The sequence below is a fragment of the Crocodylus siamensis genome, chromosome 5 (genome assembly GCF_052110815.1).
Source record: "Crocodylus siamensis isolate JL-2025a chromosome 5, ASM5211081v1, whole genome shotgun sequence".
Classification (NCBI taxonomy): domain Eukaryota; kingdom Metazoa; phylum Chordata; order Crocodylia; family Crocodylidae; genus Crocodylus; species Crocodylus siamensis.
In genome coordinates, this window is record NC_143399.1 from 37,518,637 (window position 1) to 37,542,829 (window position 24,193).

At 42.4% G+C, this 24,193-nt stretch overlaps 2 protein-coding genes across 3 annotated transcripts in view; one reads left to right on the forward strand and one right to left on the reverse strand.

The window, feature by feature from the left end:
• Nucleotides 1-1,274: 1,274 nt before the first annotated feature.
• Nucleotides 1,275-17,421, reverse strand: EXTL2 (exostosin like glycosyltransferase 2). Of its 2 annotated transcripts, none has more exons than XM_090049024.1 (5): nucleotides 17,070-17,421; nucleotides 14,814-14,907; nucleotides 10,243-10,644; nucleotides 7,606-7,676; nucleotides 1,275-4,024 (listed from the first exon to the last, which is right to left on the reverse strand). In XM_090049024.1, exons 3-5 carry the CDS (start codon nucleotides 10,634-10,636, stop codon nucleotides 3,533-3,535), a joined length of 957 nt encoding a protein of 318 aa, XP_089905150.1. In that variant the 5' UTR covers nucleotides 10,637-10,644; nucleotides 14,814-14,907; nucleotides 17,070-17,421; the 3' UTR covers nucleotides 1,275-3,532. The 2 variants fall into 2 exon arrangements, with proteins under 2 accessions (XP_089905150.1, XP_089905149.1); XM_090049023.1 differs by having other exon boundaries at nucleotides 10,243-10,670; nucleotides 17,070-17,406.
• A 1,779-nt stretch (nucleotides 17,422-19,200) lies between these two features.
• SLC30A7 (solute carrier family 30 member 7) overlaps nucleotides 19,201-24,193 on the forward strand; it is a 57,787-nt gene continuing 52,794 nt past the window's right edge. Inside the window, exons 1-2 of the mRNA XM_090048280.1 lie at nucleotides 19,201-19,382; nucleotides 19,469-19,570. Of these exons, the coding sequence (XP_089904406.1) occupies nucleotides 19,303-19,382; nucleotides 19,469-19,570 (182 nt within the window). The 5' untranslated portion in view covers nucleotides 19,201-19,302. The remainder of the gene's footprint in view (nucleotides 19,383-19,468; nucleotides 19,571-24,193) is intronic.

Below are 24,193 nucleotides of genomic sequence, written 5' to 3' on the forward strand. Positions count from 1 at the left end.
CCCTCCTCTACCCTGCACCAGGGCTTTCAAAGGCAGCCAGCAGCTTCCAAGCTCAGGAAAAAGCCTTTCACCTGCAATGGATAGTAGCAGCCTGACATTGTGGAGAAACTGAGTGCAGGAAGTCAGCACACACACGTGGCTATAAAAGCAGCCAATTAGGGAAACGAGGCTTTTGGCATGATTATTCAAGCAGCAACATCATTGCCTGCCTGCTTTCCTGTTCCAATCATGGTGCTCCCAGCCTTCAGTAAAGACATCAAGGCAAGAACATCTCAGCCCAGGACAGGTAAAGCAGTACCCTCCAGGATCCCTCCATGCTGACTGGCCGACACTGAGCAAAGCAGCATTTTTTAAAAGGGAATTTCATCCCTGCCAGAAATAATGGGGGCAGAGGACCGCTACTGCTGTTCCTGCCTCTTCCAATGAGGCGAGGGATGCCAGGCATGGGCTTTTCAGCAGTGATCAGAGGCCTTGGGAGCAAGGCCGCTGCTGCTACTATTAAACCTGGCCCTAAACCTGCCCCCTCAGCCAATCAGGAGGATTGGGAGAAGGGGTACCATGATCTAGCTGTGAAAATGGCAGCCCTTGCCATGATCAGGACACAATATTAGAAGCTGGGCCCACAATTTAAACCAGGCCCTATTTATAACATGTGAATGGTCAAATACTGCCTTATATCCATGTGAAACTCCAAAGTATAGTACTAGAAGCTACTGCCCATTCAGAGTGATGGCAGATATACTAGTATGTGAAAATCACCAACTTGTTAAAAGACTTTCAGTTCCTAGGTACGGTAGGATAACTAGGACTTGAATTGAATCTTAATAATTAATTTCCTTTGACATGTATGCTTAAGTAGGGTTAGCCATGGTGGTCCAGGAAATGTATGAGGCATCTGTTATTGGACCAACAGAGAGATGTTGGACAAGTTCAGGCCCAGAGTATCCTTTTTCAGATCTAAACTGGAAAAAGCTGCCCAGCCCTGAAGAATGGTACTTTATGCCCTAAAGCTTGTCCAACATCTCTCTCAACCATAGAGTTGGTCCAATAAAAGATAGCACAAAAAACCTTGCCTCCCTTGAAAGACAAATTTTGTCCAATTCATAAACCATTAGTGTAATTAGTGTAATAGACAATGCCTTGAGTACAGAGTACACAAAATTACCCCAACTTCCAGCAAACAGGCAAGAATTTAGTGCATTGGTTCTGAACAAAAATTTTGAGGGCACAGACTTGAAACTTCTGTCATATTAACAGTGCTACAAATCAATTCATCACTATGATAAAAGGTTTATTTTATTAATTCATGAACCAATACAGAGTGAACAAAACAAAGAAAAAAATCCACTAAGATTTGGCAGAGTAAATAATATGTTTTACATTTTAGAAATGAAATAAACACCATCTGTAAGTCTTAGTAGTTCCAGCTGATACTTCACAGAGTAGAAATTACAGAAGCACTGTTAAGTTAAATACTGCACAATGAATTACTGTAAGAAGGTTTGCATCATTGGAAATACACAGTTGGAAAGACCACAGATATTTATCTGTATATTGGTTATCACTACAGTGTCATCATTAAAAGCTACTTTTATCACTACAACAAAAGCAGTAAGCAGACTTTAAGTCTCCACATTAAGACACACTTTGCCACCTACACTTTATAAAAGCCCTAAAGTTCAGAAGATTGCATTGTACATAAAACAAGTCCTTATAATACAAATGACAAAACAGTATAAAAAGAATGCCTAGAATACACCTGTGATGTTATTTAAGCATCATTTTTATTCAACTAACTTTACTAGAAGGATGGAATCACGTCTGCAGAAGGAAAGTGATTCCTCCTAACTGACAGTGGTTGTCTGCCACAGATCCCCCTGAACCATTACAGAGAAAGAGCTAAGTGTTAGTGTAGATGAGACTAAACATTTTTTTAATCACAAGTCTTGGATCCCCCATGGTCCAATGATTCAATGTATCAGTGCTTAAAGCCATATTGCCTTTATACTCACGCATGTCCTTCACAGCTGGAGAACATGCTCTGTAGCTATGTTACAAATGGTTTTTGTCCTGTCTTCGTTACCATTTAAAAGAACACTTTGCAACATTTTTAGGTTGTGGGCTGGAATGACCCAGTTTAGGTCACACACAGATGAGCAGGCACTGGGACCCAGCAGCCACCACTATTTCTTCTTGTAGTCCCAGGAGAAAGCTCCCATCACTAAAGCCCCAAATTTGCAGGCTGGGTAAAGTGGCTCTGAGGGCTGTAGGTTGCCAACTCACACCGATTACAGTAAAGTATTCGCAATACCTGTTAAGGAATCCAAAGCTGACAAGCACTCTCAGAAACTGACTTGTTACTTAGTGCATGTGTGGCCACAAAGTTCACAGGTTGAAAAAACCCAACTCTGGTCAGTGCAAGATTGTACCCTAATGTATATCTCCTAATGTTTATCCATTAGATACATGACAGTTTACCTTCTACTGTCACAGAAGTTGGTTAGCTTTGCTATTTGAAAGGGGAGATAAATGGAACAAAAATCTTTAATTAAAATATTTTAAAATAATGGTTGACCTGTAAACTTACAAAATGTACATTCTGAATCAGATGCAAAACAGTTGGGTAGACATAAAATATATCTGTACTGAAAACATTCTTAAAAACATGAGTAGCTTTCTCAGGTAAATTTTTCTAACGTAGCGCATGTGCAAAATACTGAAAAAGAAGTAAATTCTACAGACTGTATTAAGTAGTAAATATGACACAAGTCTGTTTTGGATGTCTGCTGTACATGATAATTATCTCACAGTTATTATCTACATGTCCTTTGATTCATACATTAAGCATTCAATGTTCTTCTCTGAATTAGCCATCAACAATGTTTGCTTTTCAGCTACTGATTGGTGTCCCAGTAACTGTGGGCAAAGGAATAATAGCGAAAAACATTGCATCAGCAATATAACATTCCACTAACTCAGCACTGGCAGGTGTTGTAGATAATGCCTCCACATGTGTTTAATTCTGAGACTCTCCTTTTTCTATAACTTTAAAAACATTTAACAAGAGAGTCTAACACAACAGCCTGCTGGAGCCCGTTACATTTTTCACCAGAATTGTTGAGAAGTCTCAACATATAAAACAAGCATATGTCAAAACATTATTTGACTAGGTATTTACATTAAAAAGAAACCAAAAAAAATCTCGAAAAAGCATATGTTCACACCTACCCGCACCTTTGAAGATTTGGCTCTGTAATTTGGATGGTAAGAGGTTTTTAAACAACAGAGGAAGAATATTGTGTTATTAAAACAAATTATTAAATATATAGAGTTCTTTTGCTTTTGTAACAACTTACTCTGGAAAAATTAAACAAATAAAGGTTACACAAAAGTGTTATGGGCAAAATTCAGAGGCTGTGTGGGAGGCCAAGCTGAAGTAATATATAGCTTTTTCAGGTCTTTCAGCCACTAATTTACACTAAGTTAAACTCACTAATTGATGTTTAACTCATACTCTCTTAAATTTTCATCCTTACATTTTATTTTTGTGATTGGCATAGCTAGGAAAACCGAACTGAGAAACCATAATGTTAGAGTATTTTAAGGGCATGCCATCATAAATATTAACCAATTTGTTTAGACAGTAAGACCTTTGTAACAAGTGCTCTGCACGGTGCCACATTCCAGAATAACCACTGTTGGTTTCCTTTTCTAAATTCCTTATGTCAACAGGCTTCACAAATACTCCTGAAGACTTTCCAATGTGCTTTGCCACTAGGAAATTCATGGCAATATCATCACAGTTTTGTGTTTCATCTATTAAAGCGTGGACTGCTTCCGGCTCCTTTTGAAAGTGTTCTAGGTATCCACTATGGAAGAATGCTGCACCTATCAGAATCATTGAATATTGATCACCATTTCCAAATCCAGGTGTCTGCAATTCAAAGCTGCCATAACTGTATATACCTGAAGGAGTGGAAATGTGCTTTCTAGGAACAAAGCCCACTATCTGATCTGGAAATTGCTAGAAGGAAATAAAAAAAAAAAAACAGTATGGAGTTTAATTTTGCTACAGTTAAATTGTGGATCAATATAGCTTAAAAAAACCGCTTTTGATATGAAACTCTCTCATGAGGTTATCAATTACAGAAATTTATTTTGGGGGGAGATTCAAAGAATACAAAATATTATCACCTATATAATCCTCTTATCTATACAACATGGAACTAGTTGTAAGTTAATAAACATGATCTACAACTGATCTAATATTCTTCACATCATACAGAGCAGAGTAGCATCTGGCTGAAGTTAATACCCATTTGAAATCTTGGGATCAAAAATAAATATACAAAACAAAAATCACTGTATAGTGAAAAGAATAAATACATCTGATTCACAATGTGTAGCCTCCAAAATAAAATAACACTTTACTTTCTGCATGAAACCAACCATATTTACTGCTATGCATGATTTGTTCATTTGAATGTGGCAAGGCAAGAGCCCCCAAGGGCACACTTGCCTGCCTGTACACTAATGCCAGGAGCCTGGGCAACAAGCAGGAGGAGCTCGTCCTCCTGCTCAGTGCAAAGAATTATGATGTCACTGGGATAACGGAGACCTGGTGGGACTCCACCCATGACTGGGCCATGGGTATAGAGGGCTATACCCTGTACAGGAGGGATCATGTTGACAGAAGGGGCGGGGGTGTAGCTCTCTATGTAAAGGAAAGCTACATGTCCCTGCAAGCTGATGTTGGCGACCAGCATGGACAGCTAGAGACCCTCTGGGTAAAAATTCGTGGGGAATATGGCACAGGGGACACAACGGTGCGAGTCTACTACAGACCTCCCACTCAAAGTCCTGAGCTTGACCAGGAGTTCGCCCGGGAACTGACTGAGGCCGCTTGCTCCAGGACCTTGGTTGTCATGGGCGACTTCAATTACCCGGACATCTCGTGGGAAGATCACTCAGCTAAATCCGAGCGGTTGCAAAGCTTTCACTTGTGCGTGGATGACCTCTACCTGACTCAAGAAGTCTATGGGCCAACGAGAGGCAAAGCACTGCTCGACCTGGTACTGGCTATGGGGGACGACCTAATCAGCGACCTAGTGATCGATGGGAAGCTGGGTGACAGCGACCATGAGCTGATCACCTTCACCATCTGCCGTAAAGCTGGCAAGTCAGTCAGCAACACAGAAGTCCTTGACTTCAGAAAAGCCGACTTTGACAAGCTCAAGAGGCTTGTCGGTCAGGCCCTCAGGGACCATGACCCCAGGGAGATGGGAGTTCAAGAAGAGCGGTTGCTTCTCAAGGAAGCGATCCTCAATGCACAAGCTAAATCTATTCCAACACTGAGGAAAGGCAGCAAGAAGGCACAGCAGCCCTCCTGGCTCTCCAGGGACCTAGCGGACCTCCTGCGGCTAAAAAGGAAAGCCTACAAAGGATGGAGGACGGGATTCACCTCCAAGGAGGATTATCCTGCACTGGTCCGGTCCTGCAGGGAGGAAACCAGGAAAGCCAAGGCTGCAACTGAACTCCAACTAGCTTCAAGCATCAAGGACAACAAAAAGTCCTTTTTCAGATATGTGGGGAGCCAGAGGAAAAGCAAGGGCAACGTTGGGCCCCTGCTAAACCAGATGGGGCAACTGGTAACTGACGCCCAGGAAAAAGCCAACCTATTAAATAGGTACTTTGCGTCAGTCTTTCATCAGTCCCATGCGACGCCCATGCCTGCTATGGGACAGGGAGATCCGGTGATGGAGATCCCCTACCCTCCATAGATGCTGACCTCATGGAGGAACACCTTGAGAAGCTGGAAACCTTCAAGTCAGCTGGCCCTGACAATCTGCACCCCAGGGTACTCAAGGAGCTGGCGAGCGTCATAGCCCAGCCCCTGGCACGGATCTTTGAAAACTCCTGGCGCTCTGGTGTAGTGCCCGAAGACTGGAAGAAGGCCAATGTGGTGCCGATCTTCAAGAAAGGGAGGAGAGTGGATCCGGCTAACTACAGCCCCATTAGCCTAACTTCTATCCTGGGGAAGATCTTAGAAAAGTTTATTAAGTCCATCCTTGATGGACTGGCCCAGGCTAACATCCTAAGGGATAGCCAGCACGGGTTTGTTGCGGGTAGGTCTTGTTTGACCAATCTCATTTCCTTCTATGACCAGGTGACCTATCACCTGGACAAGGGAGAAGAGATTGATGTCATATATCTTGACTTCAAAAAAGCTTTTGATCTGGTATCCCATGATCACCTCTTGGCCAAACTGCCCAGTTGTGGCCTTGGCTCCACCACAATCTGCTGGCTGGGAAATTGACTCCGTGGTCGGACCCAGAGGGTTGTAATTGATGGCAGTCACTCATCATGGTGCCCTGTGACCAGTGGGGTCCCTCAAGGCTCTGTCCTTGGACCCATACTGTTCAACATCTTCATTAATGATGTGGACATTGGAGTCAGGAGTGGACTGTCCAAGTTCGCCGATGATACCAAACTTTGGGGCAAAGCATCCACGCCAGAAGATAGGCAGGTGATCCAGGCTGACCTGGACAAGCTCAGCAAATGGGCAGATGAGAACCTGATGGGGTTTAACACCGAAAAATGCAAGGTTCTCCACCTTGGGAGGAAAAACCTGCAGCATCCTTATAGGCTTGACAGTGCTACGTTGGATAGCACTACAGAAGAAAGAGACTTGGGGGTCATCATTCACCACAAGATGAACGTGAGCCTGCAATGCGATGCTGCGGCTAATAAAGCAACCAAAACGCTGGCTCGCATCCATAGATGCCTCTCGAGCAAATCCCGGGACGTCATTCTCCCCTTGTACTCGGCCCTGGTGAGGCCGCAGCTGGAGTACTGCGTCCAGTTTTGGGCTCAACAATTCAAAAAGGATGTGGAGAAACTTGAGAGAGTCCAGAGAAGAGCCACATGCATGATCAGAGGTCAGGAAAACAGATCTTATGATGATAGGCTGAGAGACATGGGACTCTTTAGCCTGGAAAAGCATAGGCTCAGGGGTGATCTGATGGCCACCTATAAGTTTATCAGGGGTGACCACCAGGATCTGGGGGAACGTTTGTTCACCAGAGCGCCCCAAGGGATGACGAGGTCGAACGGTCACAAACTCCTGCAAGACCGTTTCAGGCTGGACATAAGGAAGAATTTCTTTACTGTCCGAGTTCCCAAGGTCTGGAACAGTCTGCCAGTGGAGGTGGTTCAAGCACCTACACTGAACACCTTCAAGAGTAAATTGGATGCTTATCTTGCTGGGATCCTATGACCCCAGCTGACTTCCTGCCCTTTGGGCAGGGGGCTGGACTCGATGATCTCCCAAGGTCCCTTCCAGCCCTCATGTCTATGAAATCTATGAATTTTCAAATATATTTGAAAACTTAAGAAAAAGGTAAAAATTGGTTAGATATGCAATCTATAATTGTATATAATTAAAAGACTTATTCAGTGTCTCCAGCCTTTTAGAATGCAACTGCTCATCTATATAACAGATATTACTATCTGGAAGAGCAACAACTAATTGAATTAATATTTCCCTTTCATAAAATGTATATATATTCGGCTGAACATATGCAAGCTGCAAAAGACAAACATTACCTGCCAAACAGAGAAGGCAAAGGCTAGGTCATGAGCACTAACCAGTGTGTCATCATCCATCATTAAAACAGCTGAAGGGGAGAAAAAGGAAAAGATATTTTATTTTTTTAATGAGCATAAAGAGGAAAATATAAATCATGAAAAACCAAATATGTGAGCCTTTACTGGTGCTATAGAATGCATGGCAATTTTCCATGCAGCTCCTTTAAACATTAGGATGAAATGCACAACTAAATCATCATGCACCTAAAAGACTGCCTACTTATATGTTAAAGTTACAGTGAAAAGGATCTGTAGCCTTGACACAAATAAACAGTTTAGAACACAGTTGCCACTGCAGCCTTAAAAGTTCTGCACCATGGCTGAACAGCTGTGCAATGGAAAATCTCCAATTTTTTGGCAAGAGAACATAACAAATCTGCAGTAATTGCCAGCCAGTCTGCAGTCCTAACAGATTTTTAATACTGTGTAAAGGATAACTCTACAACCAAGGAAAATCAAATACCATTCTGTGCAATCTGTTTAATTATAATAATTTTCCAGATAACAATTTTTAACATCAATTCATAAGTATTTACACACCACTCCCTTGAGACCAAAGAAGACTAAATTATAATATTCCACTGATAAAATTCACTAGTACTAACTATAGGATAAAGCCCTCTTGCTTTAAATTCTAAAATCTGCAAGTGGACTTTATGCAGGGGAGAAAGCAAGATGTGTAGTTCAGTTCTTCAGGGAGGAAACAAACGTCCTTTGTAGTAGCTTGCTGAAGACAAGCTCGTACATCAGTACAACTCTTGTCAAGCAGGAAAGCAGCCTGGGAACTGTAGTTTGAAGCAAAGACTTCTTGAGAAGTATAGGTTGAGTGGCGATGCATGCTGGGAAAAGACACAGTGAAATAAGTGTTCTCTTCCCAAATAAGACTGATGAGGGTGCAGATAAAAGCAATAATTTTCACCTGATCTGGCCACAGAAAGCAGTTTATAGCCATGACCAAACACATGAACACGGCATGCCCGTGGAGGCTGGGGGCATGGTGACTGCCGGCAGGTGGTGGCAGCAGTGTGGCAGTGGACAGCAGGGAGTACTTGCACGTGGCCATGGCGGTGTTAGAAGCAGCAGGGGGATGGTGAGCGCCAACCAGCACTTGGTGACCACCTGCAAACGCTGCCAGCAGCGTCAGTGGTGGCCAGTAGCGGTGACTGGGGACTACCCACAGACACTGCTGGAGGTGTCGGCAGCAAAAGGGGGGGCGAGCGACAACCACCCACAAGCACTGCTGGCAGTGTCAGTGGTGCTTTTTGCAGGGGGTGCACCAACCATCTCAGGGGGTGCACGTGCACCCACATTCACCCCCTACGCATCACCAGTGACCAAACACAAGTGAACGGCTGCAAACAGCTTAAAAATGGGTGACTGAGTGAAAATCTGACCCCTCAGTGCATGAGGTACCAGACAAAGATGTTACAAAATGTAGCATCTTTTATAACTTGAGTGTGCCAAGCTCCCAGACTGTCCCTGTTTTCAGAATAGGAAGGGGAAGGAGAGCAAAGGGAGTCCAGTCTGGGGGCTTTTCAACCCCTCCCTCCCCCCAGGATGGGGTGGGTGTAATGCAGCTCCCCCCACACCCACCAGAGGCAGGGCTCCAATTCACCCACCACACCCTTCAGCACCAGCTGGGAGCCCCAGAAATTAGCTCCCTCTGCTGCCTTTCTCCCTCCCATTCTGAAAACAGTGAGCATTGGCAGAGAGCCTAGACATTGCTTTGGGAACCTGGCTGCAGGCTTCCAGCCCATAGCTAGATCCCTCTTTGCCCTGGAACCAACAGTGAACTTCTGTTTGGTCTGGGGTAACATTGTAACTGAGAACACTTAGCAAAACTATTTTGAATTACAGCTGGGAGATGAACTTCTGTTTGCACCCCGTAAGACTGGGTAAGAGTTGTGACCTATTATGGATGGTTATCTCTGGAGGAAATGGGACAGTGTTGCTGGGTCTTATTATGCAAAGACCTCAGAAAGTCTTTAGTTAGATGGTCAATAGGCAGGATAAATACACTAAAAGACACTAGTATAGACTGGAATATAGGCCAGATAAAGGTAGAAGTCTTGGAGGGAGCTTGTGGGTTTCTACCCAAAAAAACCCTGTGGTAAGAGGTTGCAGCAAAATTATTTGGATTTTTTTTTAAATACCAGATTTTTAGTCATCTTTAAAAGGGAGGAATACTGGATTAGGGTGAAAGACTAAATTGCATTCATCTTTCCTTGAAAGAAGCAACAGAGCAGCCACATTTCCACTGGGCTAGAAAACAATTATTTATAAAACCACCTTCCCATATGCTGCACTTCTTACACAACCTCTGGATTGTCACTGCTTCTGGGAAAGTGCCAAACCTGCAGCCTATTGGATTTCCACACCCCCTGCTGCAGGCTCTTTACATCCTCCCTGTACTCTTCAGTAGAATTGCTTAACATCTGCTGGTTTCCGGACACACTCAATCCATGGGATTTATTTCGTAATGATAAAACACACAGTTGGTTTAAGTAATAAAAAAAATGACAGATGTGATAAAAAGTGGAAATAATATTGTTAGCCTAGCAACAATGGTAGCTACAGAAGTGAGACACTCATTACCTTTTGTTTCCAGTTCAGGGAAAATCTGGAGTCTGTTCCTCATGCGATTCACAGTTTGCACTTTGAAGACGACAGGGACAGGATGGGGTCCTAAAGAATTCCACGTTTCCTCTGGTATCTTCTCCCCAACATTATTCCATACAACAATCACTTTGTGCAGGTGGGGGATGGCTTGATAATGATTTAAAAGCTTGAGCAATAAGTCAGTTCTATTGTATGTCTGCATAATAAGAGTAAATGAATCCAAGGCAGATTGGCTCTGGGATTTTGGCTCCCTTCGCAAATTGGGCATTTTGTCATCTTTAATATTTGGAAGTAAAGCCGTTAAGGCACCTGCCACAAGGAGTAAGACAAGGATCACCACAGAAGAGAAATGAAGTAGTCGGATTCCCATAACTCTTCCTGGAAGTTTACAGATGGGATAACACCTTTATTAACAAAAATTGCAATGGAAAAGGAAAAGTCATTAGTCTTGTACCTATGTGGTAAGTCAGTTCAGTGTAAGATTAACAAAGATAAGATCCTGAAGACTTCATCAATGAAAAATTCCCATAAAAGACAATTGGGCTATTGCCTCAGTAAGTGAATGAGTAAATAAATAAGGAGAATTTAATGGTTTGGTACAATTATTTTCAACTATTAAAACATGTTTTAAGCTATAATGTCACGGCAATACTTATATCATTTGTTTTTTACTTTCACTATTACCTTCAGTTAACTCTTTGCAGCAATGAGAGTGAATCTAAATCAGATAGTCTCAGACTTGATTATAATAGTTCCTTTCAGTTTCTCACTCTCATATACTAGTCTACACTGTTGACAACTATGTTTCTGATGCTGCAGGCAAACATGGAAACATCTCAGTAACCTCTTTGTCACTGGAGTTGGAAAGCAAACTGTGCAGAAGATCAAACCTAATCCTCAGGTTCCCTGTTAAAACTGCAGGAACTCTGCCTTTGGCAAGAAAACAAACTCAGTTTTGGCAGGGAAATGAGATGGAATAGCAAGAAGCACCATCTCCTCCAGTACAGCCTGAGTGTCCTGGACCTTGTTTCTTCCACCTGTCAAGTGCTGCATGCAAAAGGATTGATCTTTTCCAAATGGCAGACTTGAATGTTTTATTGGTGGACCTGGGATCTACTGAACTGTGAAGACCACAGACATGAAACTATGACTATGGCCATGGCAATGCTGAAAGACGTAATGCAGCACAACCCCCTCCTATCACATCTGGATTAGCCAAGTCATGTTTGCACACTGCGACCTATTGGTTACAGTTGTCTGAACTGCTTATCTGAGTGTTTAGACTGCAATCAACATACTTTGGATAAAGCAATTTGATGAACTGTATTCAGGGTATGATGGAGGAAAAGCAAAAGTTTTTAAAAAAATTATTCCTAGAAGTGCATTATCCAGTTCTACATGGCAACCAACCTTAATACCAGTTAAGGAAGCAGTGAGGAAAAAGTTACTGTTGACACCCTTTACTAAACAAAACTAAAATCCATAGTGCAGGTACTGGTAAAACCTAAATTTAGTATTATTACTTAAATTTATCCTGAGCCCAGCATTATCTAGTGGCTGGGACCTCCTCTCTTCACAACTTACAGCCTATTATTCCATACAGACTACACTCTATATGTGTATATATATACTATTTGCACAAAGTAAAAGGGCCAAACTCAAATAGAATTCCCTGTTTTTAATTTTTAATTTTACTATTTGAAATTGCTTAATTTGTTTTTATTTATCATCACATATTATGTTTGTTTTTACTTTTGTTTAAATTAGTAGAGTGTAATTTATTGTATGCATTTACCAATAAGCACAAAACATGTAATGTTATTATTATACAATATGTATATTTATTCTTAATTCTACAACAACTGTTTAGCAAAAACTGTAAATAAACTATTACCACAAGTGGCTAGGACACAGACTGACATGCATGAGAGCAGTGTTCTGTTCCTGATCTTTCCACTTGTGGTATAACCTTGGATAAATAATTTGCCCTCTCTGTGCTTCCTTATTTTCTTCTCACCCTTTAAGCATCTTTCCTGTTTAGTTGGCAAGTTCTTTGGGGTATGAACTGTTTATATTTGTACCGTGTCTACCTCAATGGACCCGCAATCTGGTTTGGGAATTCCAGGTGCTACTGCAGTACAAGTAATAAACATCCCTGTCAGCAAAAGTTTGCCAGCAAAGTTTAAGGAGCTCATTAAAATGTTATTTTTAACCATTATGTAAAGCAAAAAACCATATTTTCTTGTCTTCTCTAAAATGTTCCAGAAATACATTCTTGCTGGGATTATGGTGAGTTAATCCACAGGCCACTCATTGAAAAACACATGGTGTAATATGGGTTCAGAAAGGGCTGTTTTCCCAAGTATGATGTACCCTGATGACCTAACTGAAAGATCTAAAGCTGGTACAAATGCCTAAGAATCAATCACTGTGGTAGCAAGTAGCTGTCCTAAGGTCCAAATATAGCTTACTTTGACCCTCATGCCAGTTAATTTTTTTGAGACAGGTGTTTACAGATAGTGAGGGAAAACAGAGTTAAGAACTATCACTGCAGGGCATCCTGCCCACAACTCTCCTGTTCTCACCATGTCCTCTTTGCATCACCTACTACATATGTTTTGGTAATTGCTACAGACCAACCCAGCTGGGGTCCGTTTTGCTAGATTCCTTACAAGTGTACAGTATATGGAAGTGCTTGAGTTGAACAGCTGTTGTCTACACCTGTTTATATAGTTTGTTTTTTTAAGAAGCTCATGCTCATGAAAAGTGCTGGATTAGCTGCTCCAGAGACCTCTGCTCATTAATGCAGTAGTTACAGCATTGCTCTAGACAAGCTTAATTAAACTGCTCCAAACTGAGATGAAAGGACATTATCACTATTTCTGTGCCTCTTGAAGGGTTGACCTTTCTGTTCAACATTAGCTGCTACCTCTGGCCCTACCTTAATTGTACTATCCCTTCATTGGGCTTGCAAAACGTTTACAAAGATGCCAGTTTTGGTAGGAGGAGAATGACAAGAGAAATTCCACATTAGAAACTCTGCCATCCCAGACAAGACATTGTGAGTTTGGTTTTTTCCCCCCAGTGATAGCAAAAGCTAATTTCCATTCCACACCTTCCTGAGCATTTGAGATGGAAAGCCTCCCATCCTTGCAGTACACTGAGCCAAGAATGTGCAAGGACACAGCTATGAAGCTGGCCAAGAAAGTTCTCTACCATGGACAGATTGAGAACATTTTCAAGAATGCTTACGAGGAGGAAGCTATAAACTTGACAGGAACTGCATTACCTTTTGATACCAGAGTCAATCCGAGAGATGGTAAAATGGCAAAGCATGAGGATGACTTTCCAACACATTTGGACTACATACAAGCAAATGTGTTATAATTTTTGAACTGGAAGAAAGATACAGGAGACGCTCAAATAGCTCTTTTCCATCTCTGTATTTTATTATTCTGCTTAGCAGGCTATTTCAATGTTAAATAAATTTAAACAACAACACCCATGGTTCAGTGTTCTTCCATTTATTTTATACTGCATAGAAAAGTCAGTTTATTGTACAATCGAGTGCTGCTGCACCAAAACAAACAGAGAACTTCAATTCAAAACCTAGATCCAGCATATAGTAATGGGTTCCTGCCTAAATGTATTTAGTATGTCAGTCCGACTGCTGTAATAGAGGGGAATCCCAACTGCTATTCTAAATTGTTTTAAAACAATATTATGTCTAAGAATGATTCATGGCACTTAGATGGCTTTCTGGATATTCTGCACTGAATACACAGAAGCAGATACTAGCCAAAAGTAGCCAAAGAAAGCTTTATGCCTTATTAAATCTGACCCAGCTTGGTACACCTGAGATTTGGTTTTATTTTGTTTACTGAAATATGCAGTATTCCAGTGTGCCTTTGTAGCTCGTCTTTTTTAATTTTTCTTTTCTGATTACTGCGTAATGTTAATGATCTGCCTTGAAAAGATCATTGAAAATCATCTTAAAGCACAATTTTATAATTAGTACATTCTTCAAACAAAATAATGTGTACAGAAGTAAGAAACCACAAAGATATTAGCTATCATTGTTGTATATCAGTATATACACTGATCAGCCCTAAACTGGGATTATCTGATATGTAAAATGACTTTGCTGATACAACTTTAGTTTCAACATTGAAATGTATGACTGTGGCTATAAGAACTTGGCAAAATTTTCTGCACATTAACTTAGGATATAAGCGATTTGATCAATTATATCCTAATCTCTGTTTTAGAAGCAATCACTATTAACTCCTTAACATTATCTTAGATTCATCTCCCTCATAAAGCAAGTACACAGAGACCATTCTTTCCCACACAGGAATCCTTGGTAATTTTTTTTTTTAAATGATGTGTCACGTTCATTTACTCTACTTCTTTTATGATCAAGATAGCTACACTAGAGTCAACATATGCAACCACTTAGTTCCCCAATATATAGAACAGTTTTAAAAATCTCAGTGTGATACCATTTGAATAAAGGCATTCTTTTACTCTAAAAACAACATACTTACCTCATTGATGCCAGTTTGGATTGGATTTTTGGTTTGTCTAACAGGTAGAGCCTGCTTAAAATACCAGTATATTAGCTGTGTGAGGTCTCTGGATCTGTTGAAAATGAAGGGGATTATGTTATTGACAAGCATGCATTTACCCACAGAGCACCCAAGACCCTGTTAAAATTATATATAGATGAATAAAGCAAACATTCCTCTCAGTAGCTGACTAATGTATATTTTTGGCAACTGTCCAGTCTTTTTTCCTTTGTCCAGCTGTAGAATTTTCCTTGGCTTTATCAAAACTACAAAATGTTGCTATGCCAGTATGTCAGAAAGAAAAATATTTATCTTAAACAAATTTCTCAGGCTGTTACAGTATTAATTTGTATTATGGCCCAAGGTCCAATTATACTTGGTAGCATACTACACAAGACAAGCCATACCCAAAGGGTTTACAATCTGGATAGACAAAACAGGGAATGGGAGAAAAGGGAAACAGTGCAGGTAAAATGATATGTCCAAGAATCACACAAGTCAATTAGAAAGCTATAAAGAGAACCCAGGTCTTCCAAATCCAGTAGTACACCATCCACTAGACTACATTGCAAAACTCCTAAACCACGATCACAGTTGATCCAGGCCATCATAATGTTGCACTCTTTTTTCATTTTTTTCTAGCATGGTTATTGTCTGTTTTACAAGCTGAAGTAAAGCATTTATGGTGGCCCATTGACTTTAAGATTTTTCCTATCTTGTCTGAAGGCAAGGCAGGGATGGGGATGTAAGTAACAGTGCAATAATGTAAAGAAAAGATGATGTTGTGATCAAGGCACTACATTGCAACCCAAAAAATCCAGATTATTTTCTGAATTCTATCACAGGCTCCCAGGCTGGCACTAGACAAAAGATTTCTGTCAATAAAGGATTGGGCCGGGGGGGGGGGGGGGGGGGGGAAGAAATTGCTCTCTGCTCAAAGATTGAAGCAAGATTGGGGTCTTAATCCCTCTATGTTTAGATTATAAAGTCGTCAGGACAGAGTATTCTGTCCTATGTGTCTGCTGGGGCTTCTAACTGATACTACAAGTAATAATAATAATAGGGGGAACATTTTGTTGCACAGCTGTGAATTGCAGGGATGGGATTTTCTAGCCCAGCAGCATACAATGTATTTGTATGGAAAATTAAATTAGTGGGAACAGTCTTTTGCTAAATTTGTCAGTGCGAGGAACACAGGTATCTCTTTCCATGGTTGAGTAATAGACGTACAGAATTTTAGAAGAGGATGAGTCTGCATCAAGTTGTTGAACCATTGTTCCAATTTTAGTAAAATACCTCATGTTAGGTTGCATCAATTTTACTAATATATATCCCAGATTACCGATCAGACATTGTGGAATGTGGATCCTTCTCATTTTGGTTTCTGGTTTCCGTTACTGACTTCCTTGACCTTGGCGCAGTCACTTAGGCTATTTAAAAATAAATAAATTCCTGGCTTTGGTTCCTCCTATTTTGTGGGTGTCCAGGTTGACAGACCAGTGTATTTGACTTCTGGAGCTACAACTTGAAATTAAATCAGTAAAAGTTGCAACTGCTTAGCATTTATTTGACCCAAGGTGTCTCACCCATCAACTGGTCACCTATAAACCAATGCAGCCAATATCTAGGTGCTCTCTTAAAAAGATGGACCACAATTTTCCCATCTGCAAACTCTTAGTGGTGATGTTTTTGAAGATTGTTGTGGAGAGTAATTACTTCATATTTCAAACCATATTGAAAATGCAAACATCAGTGCTGCTATTGTGGTAATAAAACTCCTGACCTCTCATACATTGTTGTCTTTCAGTTGTATGGAATGAGCTGAGTGATTAGGAAGGCTAATATCATCTTACATGAATCTCTACTTAAAAGCTTAAAGATCATTTTAGTACTTTTATGTATGATTATGGTAAAGTATTCTGTAATATCAGATTTAAAATTCCAGCACAGTTGAGCTTTTTCAACAATTTGAGCCTCAAAATATCCTTTATGGAAGACATTTACTTCTTTAAAATAGAACTAAAGAAAATAAAGCTGAAGAGAGCCAAGCTACAGCATTTTAATCCTCCTTCCAAAAAAAGGAGTATACCTCATTTCTACCTATTCATTAGCAGACACTTCATGAAAGCAAACAGTTCTACTTTAAAAAATAATATTCATCTAGCAGCCCCTGCACAACATGCAAACTATCATCTACATTTAACATATCTTTGGTATTATTGCATTCTTTCTTACCTGGACTGCAGGAGACTGAGCCAGTTATTTTTTTAAGCCTCTATTAACATGAGCAGAAGCTGAAATGTTGTAAGCGGGGATCATGAGACTGCACATTTTGGTAAGCTCAAGCAGCTTGCATCGGTTGGATTTTTAATTCAGCGACACAACCTAAAAGGTCCAGCAGTCTGGGCAGCTACAAGCCTGCACTCCCTTCCCCTTGTCTTACATAGTACTTCCTGTGGGATGCAAACGCTCCTCCTCCCAGCAGGCTCAAATTCATGCTTTCAGACCTACCGAAAAAAGCTTATGCAACCCCACTCTAAAGCAGCTTGGACTGTTACGTGGGTTATTTGCATGCCTAATGCTTTCGACAAGGGCTGCTTTGAACCCCAGCAATTAAAATGCCAATATTTTAAAAGCAATAAATGACAGAACAGAGGGAATATTGCACATCAGAAAAGAACAGATGTTAAAACGATTAACCATTTTTTCTTCTCATACTGCTTCTGTCAGGTCTTTAATGCACATTTGGGATGCAAACAAAACCCTTTGCCAGCTTCAAACCTACTGTTTGGTTTTCAAAATCCTGTATTAAAAAGGGATGTGTGGGGGTGTATATCAATATGCCCTTTCCAGCAATTGTACATCACTAGCTAAATCATTGCCTAAGGATGTCTTGCCACCTTACAGCTGTACCAATGTGGTTACCACGTGAAGGATTGTTCTCTCTTTTCTGCATAGCCTCAGGTTGAAACATTTTTACACCCTTTCCCCTGGGCTAACAGACTGCAGGACTAGGTGCGTAATCTAGATTGAACCAACATATACCAACTATGGAAAAGTAGCTGCTATGCACTTCGGTCTCTTCAATCTCTACAAGCCCATGGAAATAACTACAATTTATAACATAAGTAACAGGTACGGATTTCTTAGACTGGTATCTTTTACTGAACCAAATATGTTGTTGGGGTAAAGTTAGTCAACGTTTTGAATGTGAGGTCCCCGAGGAAGCATGTCTTATATTGGAAAGCTTGTCTAACTTCATCCTAACAACATAGTTGGTCTGATAAAAGAGATCACCCTAACAAATACTTGCCTCTCATAATTTCTGGATTATGGCTACTATATCACTCCTACATTATTTATATACAAGTTATATACACATGTATCATTATGTACGCCTATGCATGGATATAAAACTATGGTCTACTAAGGACAATTCTCATTCTTCTGGGCTTTGCTGGCTGTCCTCGTCAATCCTGTCCTTCTGCTACAAATGTTCCTGTTTGTTTGCCTTACTCAGAGGCACTGAGTGTTGGCAAAGGCTGGGAACTTTTCACTGGTCTGTGCCAATGCTCCTGCTGGAACCAAAGCCAGTTTTCTGGCTAAAGGGTCCTGTCCCTCCACCCAGAGTCAGACCTATCACCGTATTTGGAGTCAGGAAGGAATTTTGTGCCATGGTCAGCTGGTGTGGACTGTGAGGGGTGGGAGTTGCCTTCTTCTACAGCAGTGGTCTCCAAAGTGGGTGGCGCAAGGTGATCTATTGGGGCGTGGGAAGAAAATATTAGAACTTCTATTTATATAGATAGGGGTGCATAACCAAAAAAGTTTGGAGACCACTACTCTACAGCAGGGGATGGCCTCTTCCCAGATCTCTTGAGCATATATGGACAAGATTTCATAAAAGCAGGACCTTGGCTGCCTGGTCCTCCTGGCACTGGTGAAGCAGGACACGGTGTTCAGGGTGTTAGGTCTGTGTTGTGTCACGGTTGACCTTAATCCTATGCAGAGTTTAGATTATGTATCTATCCAGGATGGCTTGGATACGTCTGGTCCTGCCTCAAGCAGGGGTTGGACTAGATGTGACCTGTACGGGTGCCTCCCAGCCTCGCTGCTGTGTACGTCTCTGTACAGTAGAGCTGTCTGCAACAGCAGCGAGGTCCCCAGAAACGGGTCAGAGCCTCTACCCGGCCCCGCAGCCCACCCCGTGCAGCTGGCGGAGCAGGGCGAAGGTAAGGGCAGGGAAGGAGGCCGAACTACGGACCCGGCTAGCACTAGATCTGACTGGACCCGGGCAGGGGAGGAAAAACAGTCACCACAACCCCCCCGCCACCCCTTCCGGGTAGAAAGCGCGAGGCCCCACCCCTCCACGCAGGCGCGCTGCGGCCGGGCCGGAAGTGCGAGCTCGGGGGAGCGCCCCCGCCCCCGCCCCAGTCGAGCCGGAGCCGGAGCCGGAGCCGGACCCAGGAAGATGCTGCCGTTGTCCATCAAGGACGACGAGTACAAGCCGCCCAAGCACAACTTGCTGCGGAAGTTGTCGGGATGGTTCAGGTGAGCGGCGGCGGCGGCGGGGCCGCGCTGCCGGGCCGGACGGGCGGCGCTGGCGGCGGCGAGTGACGGGCTATGTTCGTGCTTAGGTCAATCCTGTCGGACAAGACGTCGCGGAACCTCTTCTTCTTCCTCTGCCTCAACCTGTCCTTTGCCTTCGTGGAGCTGCTGTACGGCATCTGGAGCAACAGGTACCGGCCGGGCGGGCGGCGCCGCCAGTGCCACGTCTGCCTCCGGCCCCGCGCTTCTGCCGGTCGGAGGCGCTCGCGGGGGGCCGGGGCAGGCCCCGTGACCTCTGGCAGGCGCAGCTCCTTGGTGCCCGGGGCTTTGTCTCCTCTGCGCTGACCCAATGGGGGCGAGGGGAGAAGCCCTTTAGTTTCCTGTGGTTATGGAGGAAGGAGCTGGATTCACTGAGCAGGAAGTGGGGCTGGGAAGGGACTGCAGGAGCAGGGGAAAGATGCTGGAGCTCAGGACCTTCAGATTCAAACCGATTTGCTGCCCAGACCTGGGACTGGGAGCATTTGCTCCCCTTCCCTGCTTTCTCATGGGTCTCTCACTTTGGCAAGTGTGGAGCAACTGCTGGCCATATGGTAGAGGCAGTTGTGTCAAACACCTTTTGTCTGCGTATCCGTGACCAGCTTAGAAACATCCTGGAGTAGGTAAACAGCATGTGCCAGTAGTAGGTGTGCTCAGCCTAGTGGACAGGGCAGGTCTGAAGAGCAGGATGTGGAAGACTTCGCTAGGAAAATCTGACCAAATGAAATTACTTTAGTTTGGTTTTGAAATGATTGGTATATCTCAAGCCCCTGCTACACCTTACAAACGTTATGCCATACATTGGTGAATTGTGCAAAACATTTAGATCAGCCACAAGTGCAAAATAAATTATCATACGATTAACTGGTGATTGGTGCCATAAATTTTGACCAGCCAGCATGGGCCAATTAATTATCGTGTGATTAAAAAGGACTCTCTAGCTATAAAAAGAGCAAGTCAGCTATAAAGCTAATGCTTGGAAATGTACAACAACTCTATAGCAGGGCCATGAGCACCACCAGTGTAGCTCACTGTTGGTTAACGTGCTGTCATTATAAGAAGGTGGTAGATCAGTCTCCAGATCTCTCATTTGCTAAAAATCCCTGTAGAATTCAAGCAAAGTGTCATTTGTGGATCCCTGACCACTGAACTTGGACAGTGGTCTGGTTTCACATAAATTGTAGAAGAACCACACACTGTTTCTCCATTGAGAGGCTTACATGAAGCAGTAATTTTGATGTAAAAAGCTTTCTTGTTGCTCTTAATTCATTTTGAATAGCTCAGCCAAACATATGGTAAAAATCTTTCACCTTCCTCAAGTTATGGCTTTGGTACCATTCAAAAGAACCTTGACAATGATATTGTATTTCTTCAAAATGCCTGCTTTTGCAACTCATTTTGAAAGTTGTACATAAGTTGCACACACACTCTAAATATTTGCCTATAGGAAAAAGTGTTTCCAAGTGGTTCAGGTGTAGTGGCCCTATTGGTATTTTCATCTCTTTCCTACAGTTACCAATTTTGTGGTATACTTGGAGGTATGAATTTGAATACACAGAATATGAATCTGAAATTGAGGAGTTTTGTTTTAGGTGATACTGACTTGTCCGGTCCCTATAGATAAATGGGCAGGCAGTATGGGACTGTGACTCAGAGCCACAAAATAAATAAAAATTCTGTACTTTCTCCTGTTGAGTTCAAGGTCAGAAGGGACTTTTAGGCCTTCTAGTCTGGCCACCTGCACACAAACCATTAACTTTCACCTGCCTTCCCCTTGCCCAGTAGCTAGCACTTCACTGTCTTGGTATCCCCCTCAACCCCCTCCCCTCCAACCCTACAGAATTCATGTTGCTAGTTGTGGGTCTTGGGGGCACAGGAGGGGGAATCCTTCCTTATTCCTGAAGACAGTAAAGTCAAACCTTGAAACATGACATTTAAGTATAGAGAGCTGCTAGTGTTATGGGCATATTTGGGGCAATCCATAGTAGGGGTGTACAAAATGGGCTGTATTTGATTCAGTTCAGCCTGAATCGCAGACAGTGCTTAGATTCATTGTTTTGGATCGCTGTCCCGATTCGATTCGGCCAAATCTGAAGATTCGATGTCAATTTAGAGAATCAGTGATTTCAGCCGTAGACACAGCTTTAAAGTGTTTTTTTCTAGATACCTTCAGGTACCAGGCATGGTTTGTGAACACTGGAGATAGTGGGGCAGATGGAGCATCCTGCAGGAGAACAGGGAGGCCCCCACATGCTCCACAGCAGACCCAGAAGTGTTTCTGGTCTACTTCTGGGTCTGCCACTGATTGCACTGGAGACCTCCCCCCCATGGGACCCTCTATCCACCCCAGGATCTCCGCGTTCACAAGCCACATGGTACCTTGAGTTATGTAGGGAAAAACAAACAAACAAACAAACAAAAACCCACACACCACTTAAAGCTGTGTCTGTGTCAGAATCATTGAATCTCTCTGAATCAAGCTGGGTTCTAATTCGATTCAGAGAGATTAATGGTTCTCATTATTTTATTTGGATTCAGAGATTCGGCTGCCAAATCAGGTATAATTTCTGCTGAAAAAAATATAGCGCTTGTGGATCACTTAAAATGGAGGTACCAAAATCCACAGCAAGTCCACAGGTACAGATGGGCAGGTTGCGGGGGTTGGGTGCAACTGCATTCTGCCTTGGCTGTGCAATACATGTCCTGTGAGCTCTGGAACTCTCTGGCTTGTTATCATGGCTGCTGAAAACTCTCTTGGTGTGGTGCCAGGATTCAGGGGGTGAAGACCACTGCTGCTCACTCTCCCTTTTCCCCTGCTGGCAAATTAGGTGCTGGACAAGTGAGTGGAAAGGGCAAGTGGCAGCTGTGTTCAGCCCTTGGGTTCCAGAGCTCTGCCAAGGCAGTCTCCTGCAGCCTTGATGATGAGCTTGGAGATCTCACTGCATGTGCCACATTGCCAAGGCATTCATTACTGCACCCCCCCTTACATCTGTCCATGAGAGCAAAGAGGTGTATACAAAGGCAACATCACTTCCACATCTCGTCAATACTCTCTTTTTTTTCATTTACTTAAGCTTTCTCCTCGTCCTGCCTGCTGTCACTTCTCAGCCTTATGGCCAAGATGAAGCATGTTGGGGACATACGAGTTTTTCTACTGGGACAGCATATGTGCAACTCCCAGACCAAAAGTAAAAAAAAAAAAAAAAAAAAAAAAAAAAAAAAAAAAAGAGTAAGACATGGGATTTGAGGGATGTGGAGACCAAGTACAGACAGATATGATTTGGGTTGGTCATTCTTTAATTTGGACATAATAAAAAAAAGTCCCTGTTTTGATAGCACTACACTGTGGCATCTGACTTTTCCGAGCTGCTGTATTCTCTAAAAATGTCTCCTACTCTAACTACATCTGTCATTGTTTGTCACTGCTGCTTTGTCTCCCTCTTAACTACATTATGAGGTCTTATAAAAGGGAGAGTTTTTAAAAATTCACCCAAGGCCATGTTAATTCCAGATAATGAAAGCTTTTAACCAAAAATTGGAGAAGTCCAAATATACTGTATCAGCAGTTGCTTTTGTCAATGAAGCTAGAGTTATCAAACTCAGATTTGTTGTCAGGCAATATTCTCTGCCTTGCAGGTGCCTATGGACCCCACACATCATTCTTCTCCAAAACTCATTTACTCCCTCAGCTTAGGTTTACATTGTTTTTGTACATTCATAAATTGGTGTATCACAAACAACCAGGCCTCCAAAAGGCATGAAAAAAAGATTTATTTTCAAAAACTGTTTGCCATAGCACTTGCCAGGAAAGTGAACACAAAGACTAATTCAACATTAAAATAAACAAAGCCCCAAACCCCTTTTTTCCCCTCCCCATGCTGAGATAAAAACATATATATTTTCACAGGCTGCTAGTGCCGCTCTTGGACACTTTTACAGCCTTCTTTCTGATGTCTGCTTCCAAGGGCTATACCAAAGCCACTTTTAGGATGATGTTCAAGTGTTTGTTGTGGAGTCCTGAGCATAGTTTTGACTTGATGTTAGTCACTGAGACCATCTAGTCTCACAGGCATACGTGCTCATGTTTGTGGATTAACATTCTTGATGCAAAGCATTTTATTGCTGGATAGATTTCTCCCAGGTATTGGTAAAAATCCATGGATCCCAACGGTTGAGAACTTATCCTTTAGTGTGGTGTTACACTGAAGTTCAGAGTTCCATATGCAGCTCCTGAAGGGGGCTGTGTTCCACAGGGCAGAGAACAGGGTCCTGAAAAAAATCTCAACTCCTTTTGGAGCCAGAAAGTCAAAGAACTTATCATGGAATTTAACAGAGATCAGCAATCTTGACCATATGCTCTTCCAATCCCTCACCGTCTTCAATCCCAGTGGCATTGCACAGTGACTTCAAGGTGGGAAGATGTGTTATGTTGCGCTGAGCTGGTTTTCCCAAAGAGATAATTTCATAACACTGTCTTTGAAAGGAAGCTCAGTCACAACTGTTCTGACCCAGCACTCCCATGGTCAGGTTATTGATTTGCCCCATTATGTCAAACAAAAAAGACAAGGTTCTGCAACCTCTTTTCATCTTGCAGGTCAGCTGTGAGTTTCTTTCATTAATAAATTGTTTAATTTCACATCAGAGTTCAAAGAAGTACTTTAAGTGCCTTGCAACTCAGCTGGTGTCCAGTTGCCTTCCTCCAAGAGCTAGTTGAACTGCTTGATAGTGGAGGGCCTGGGTAGGATGAAAGTCTTTTTGTATGACCACAACATTCATCA

Bases quoted from the DNA above. Each gene is read 5' to 3' on its own strand.
- EXTL2 (XM_090049023.1), bottom strand. The intron at 7,677-10,242 runs GTAATGAGTGTC...TCTCCCCTTCAG, and splicing joins CCCTGAACTGGAAACAAAAG to CTGTTTTAATGATGGATGAT. The intron at 4,025-7,605 runs GTAATGTTTGTC...ATTTCCTTCTAG, and splicing joins TTGCCTTCTCTGTTTGGCAG to CAATTTCCAGATCAGATAGT.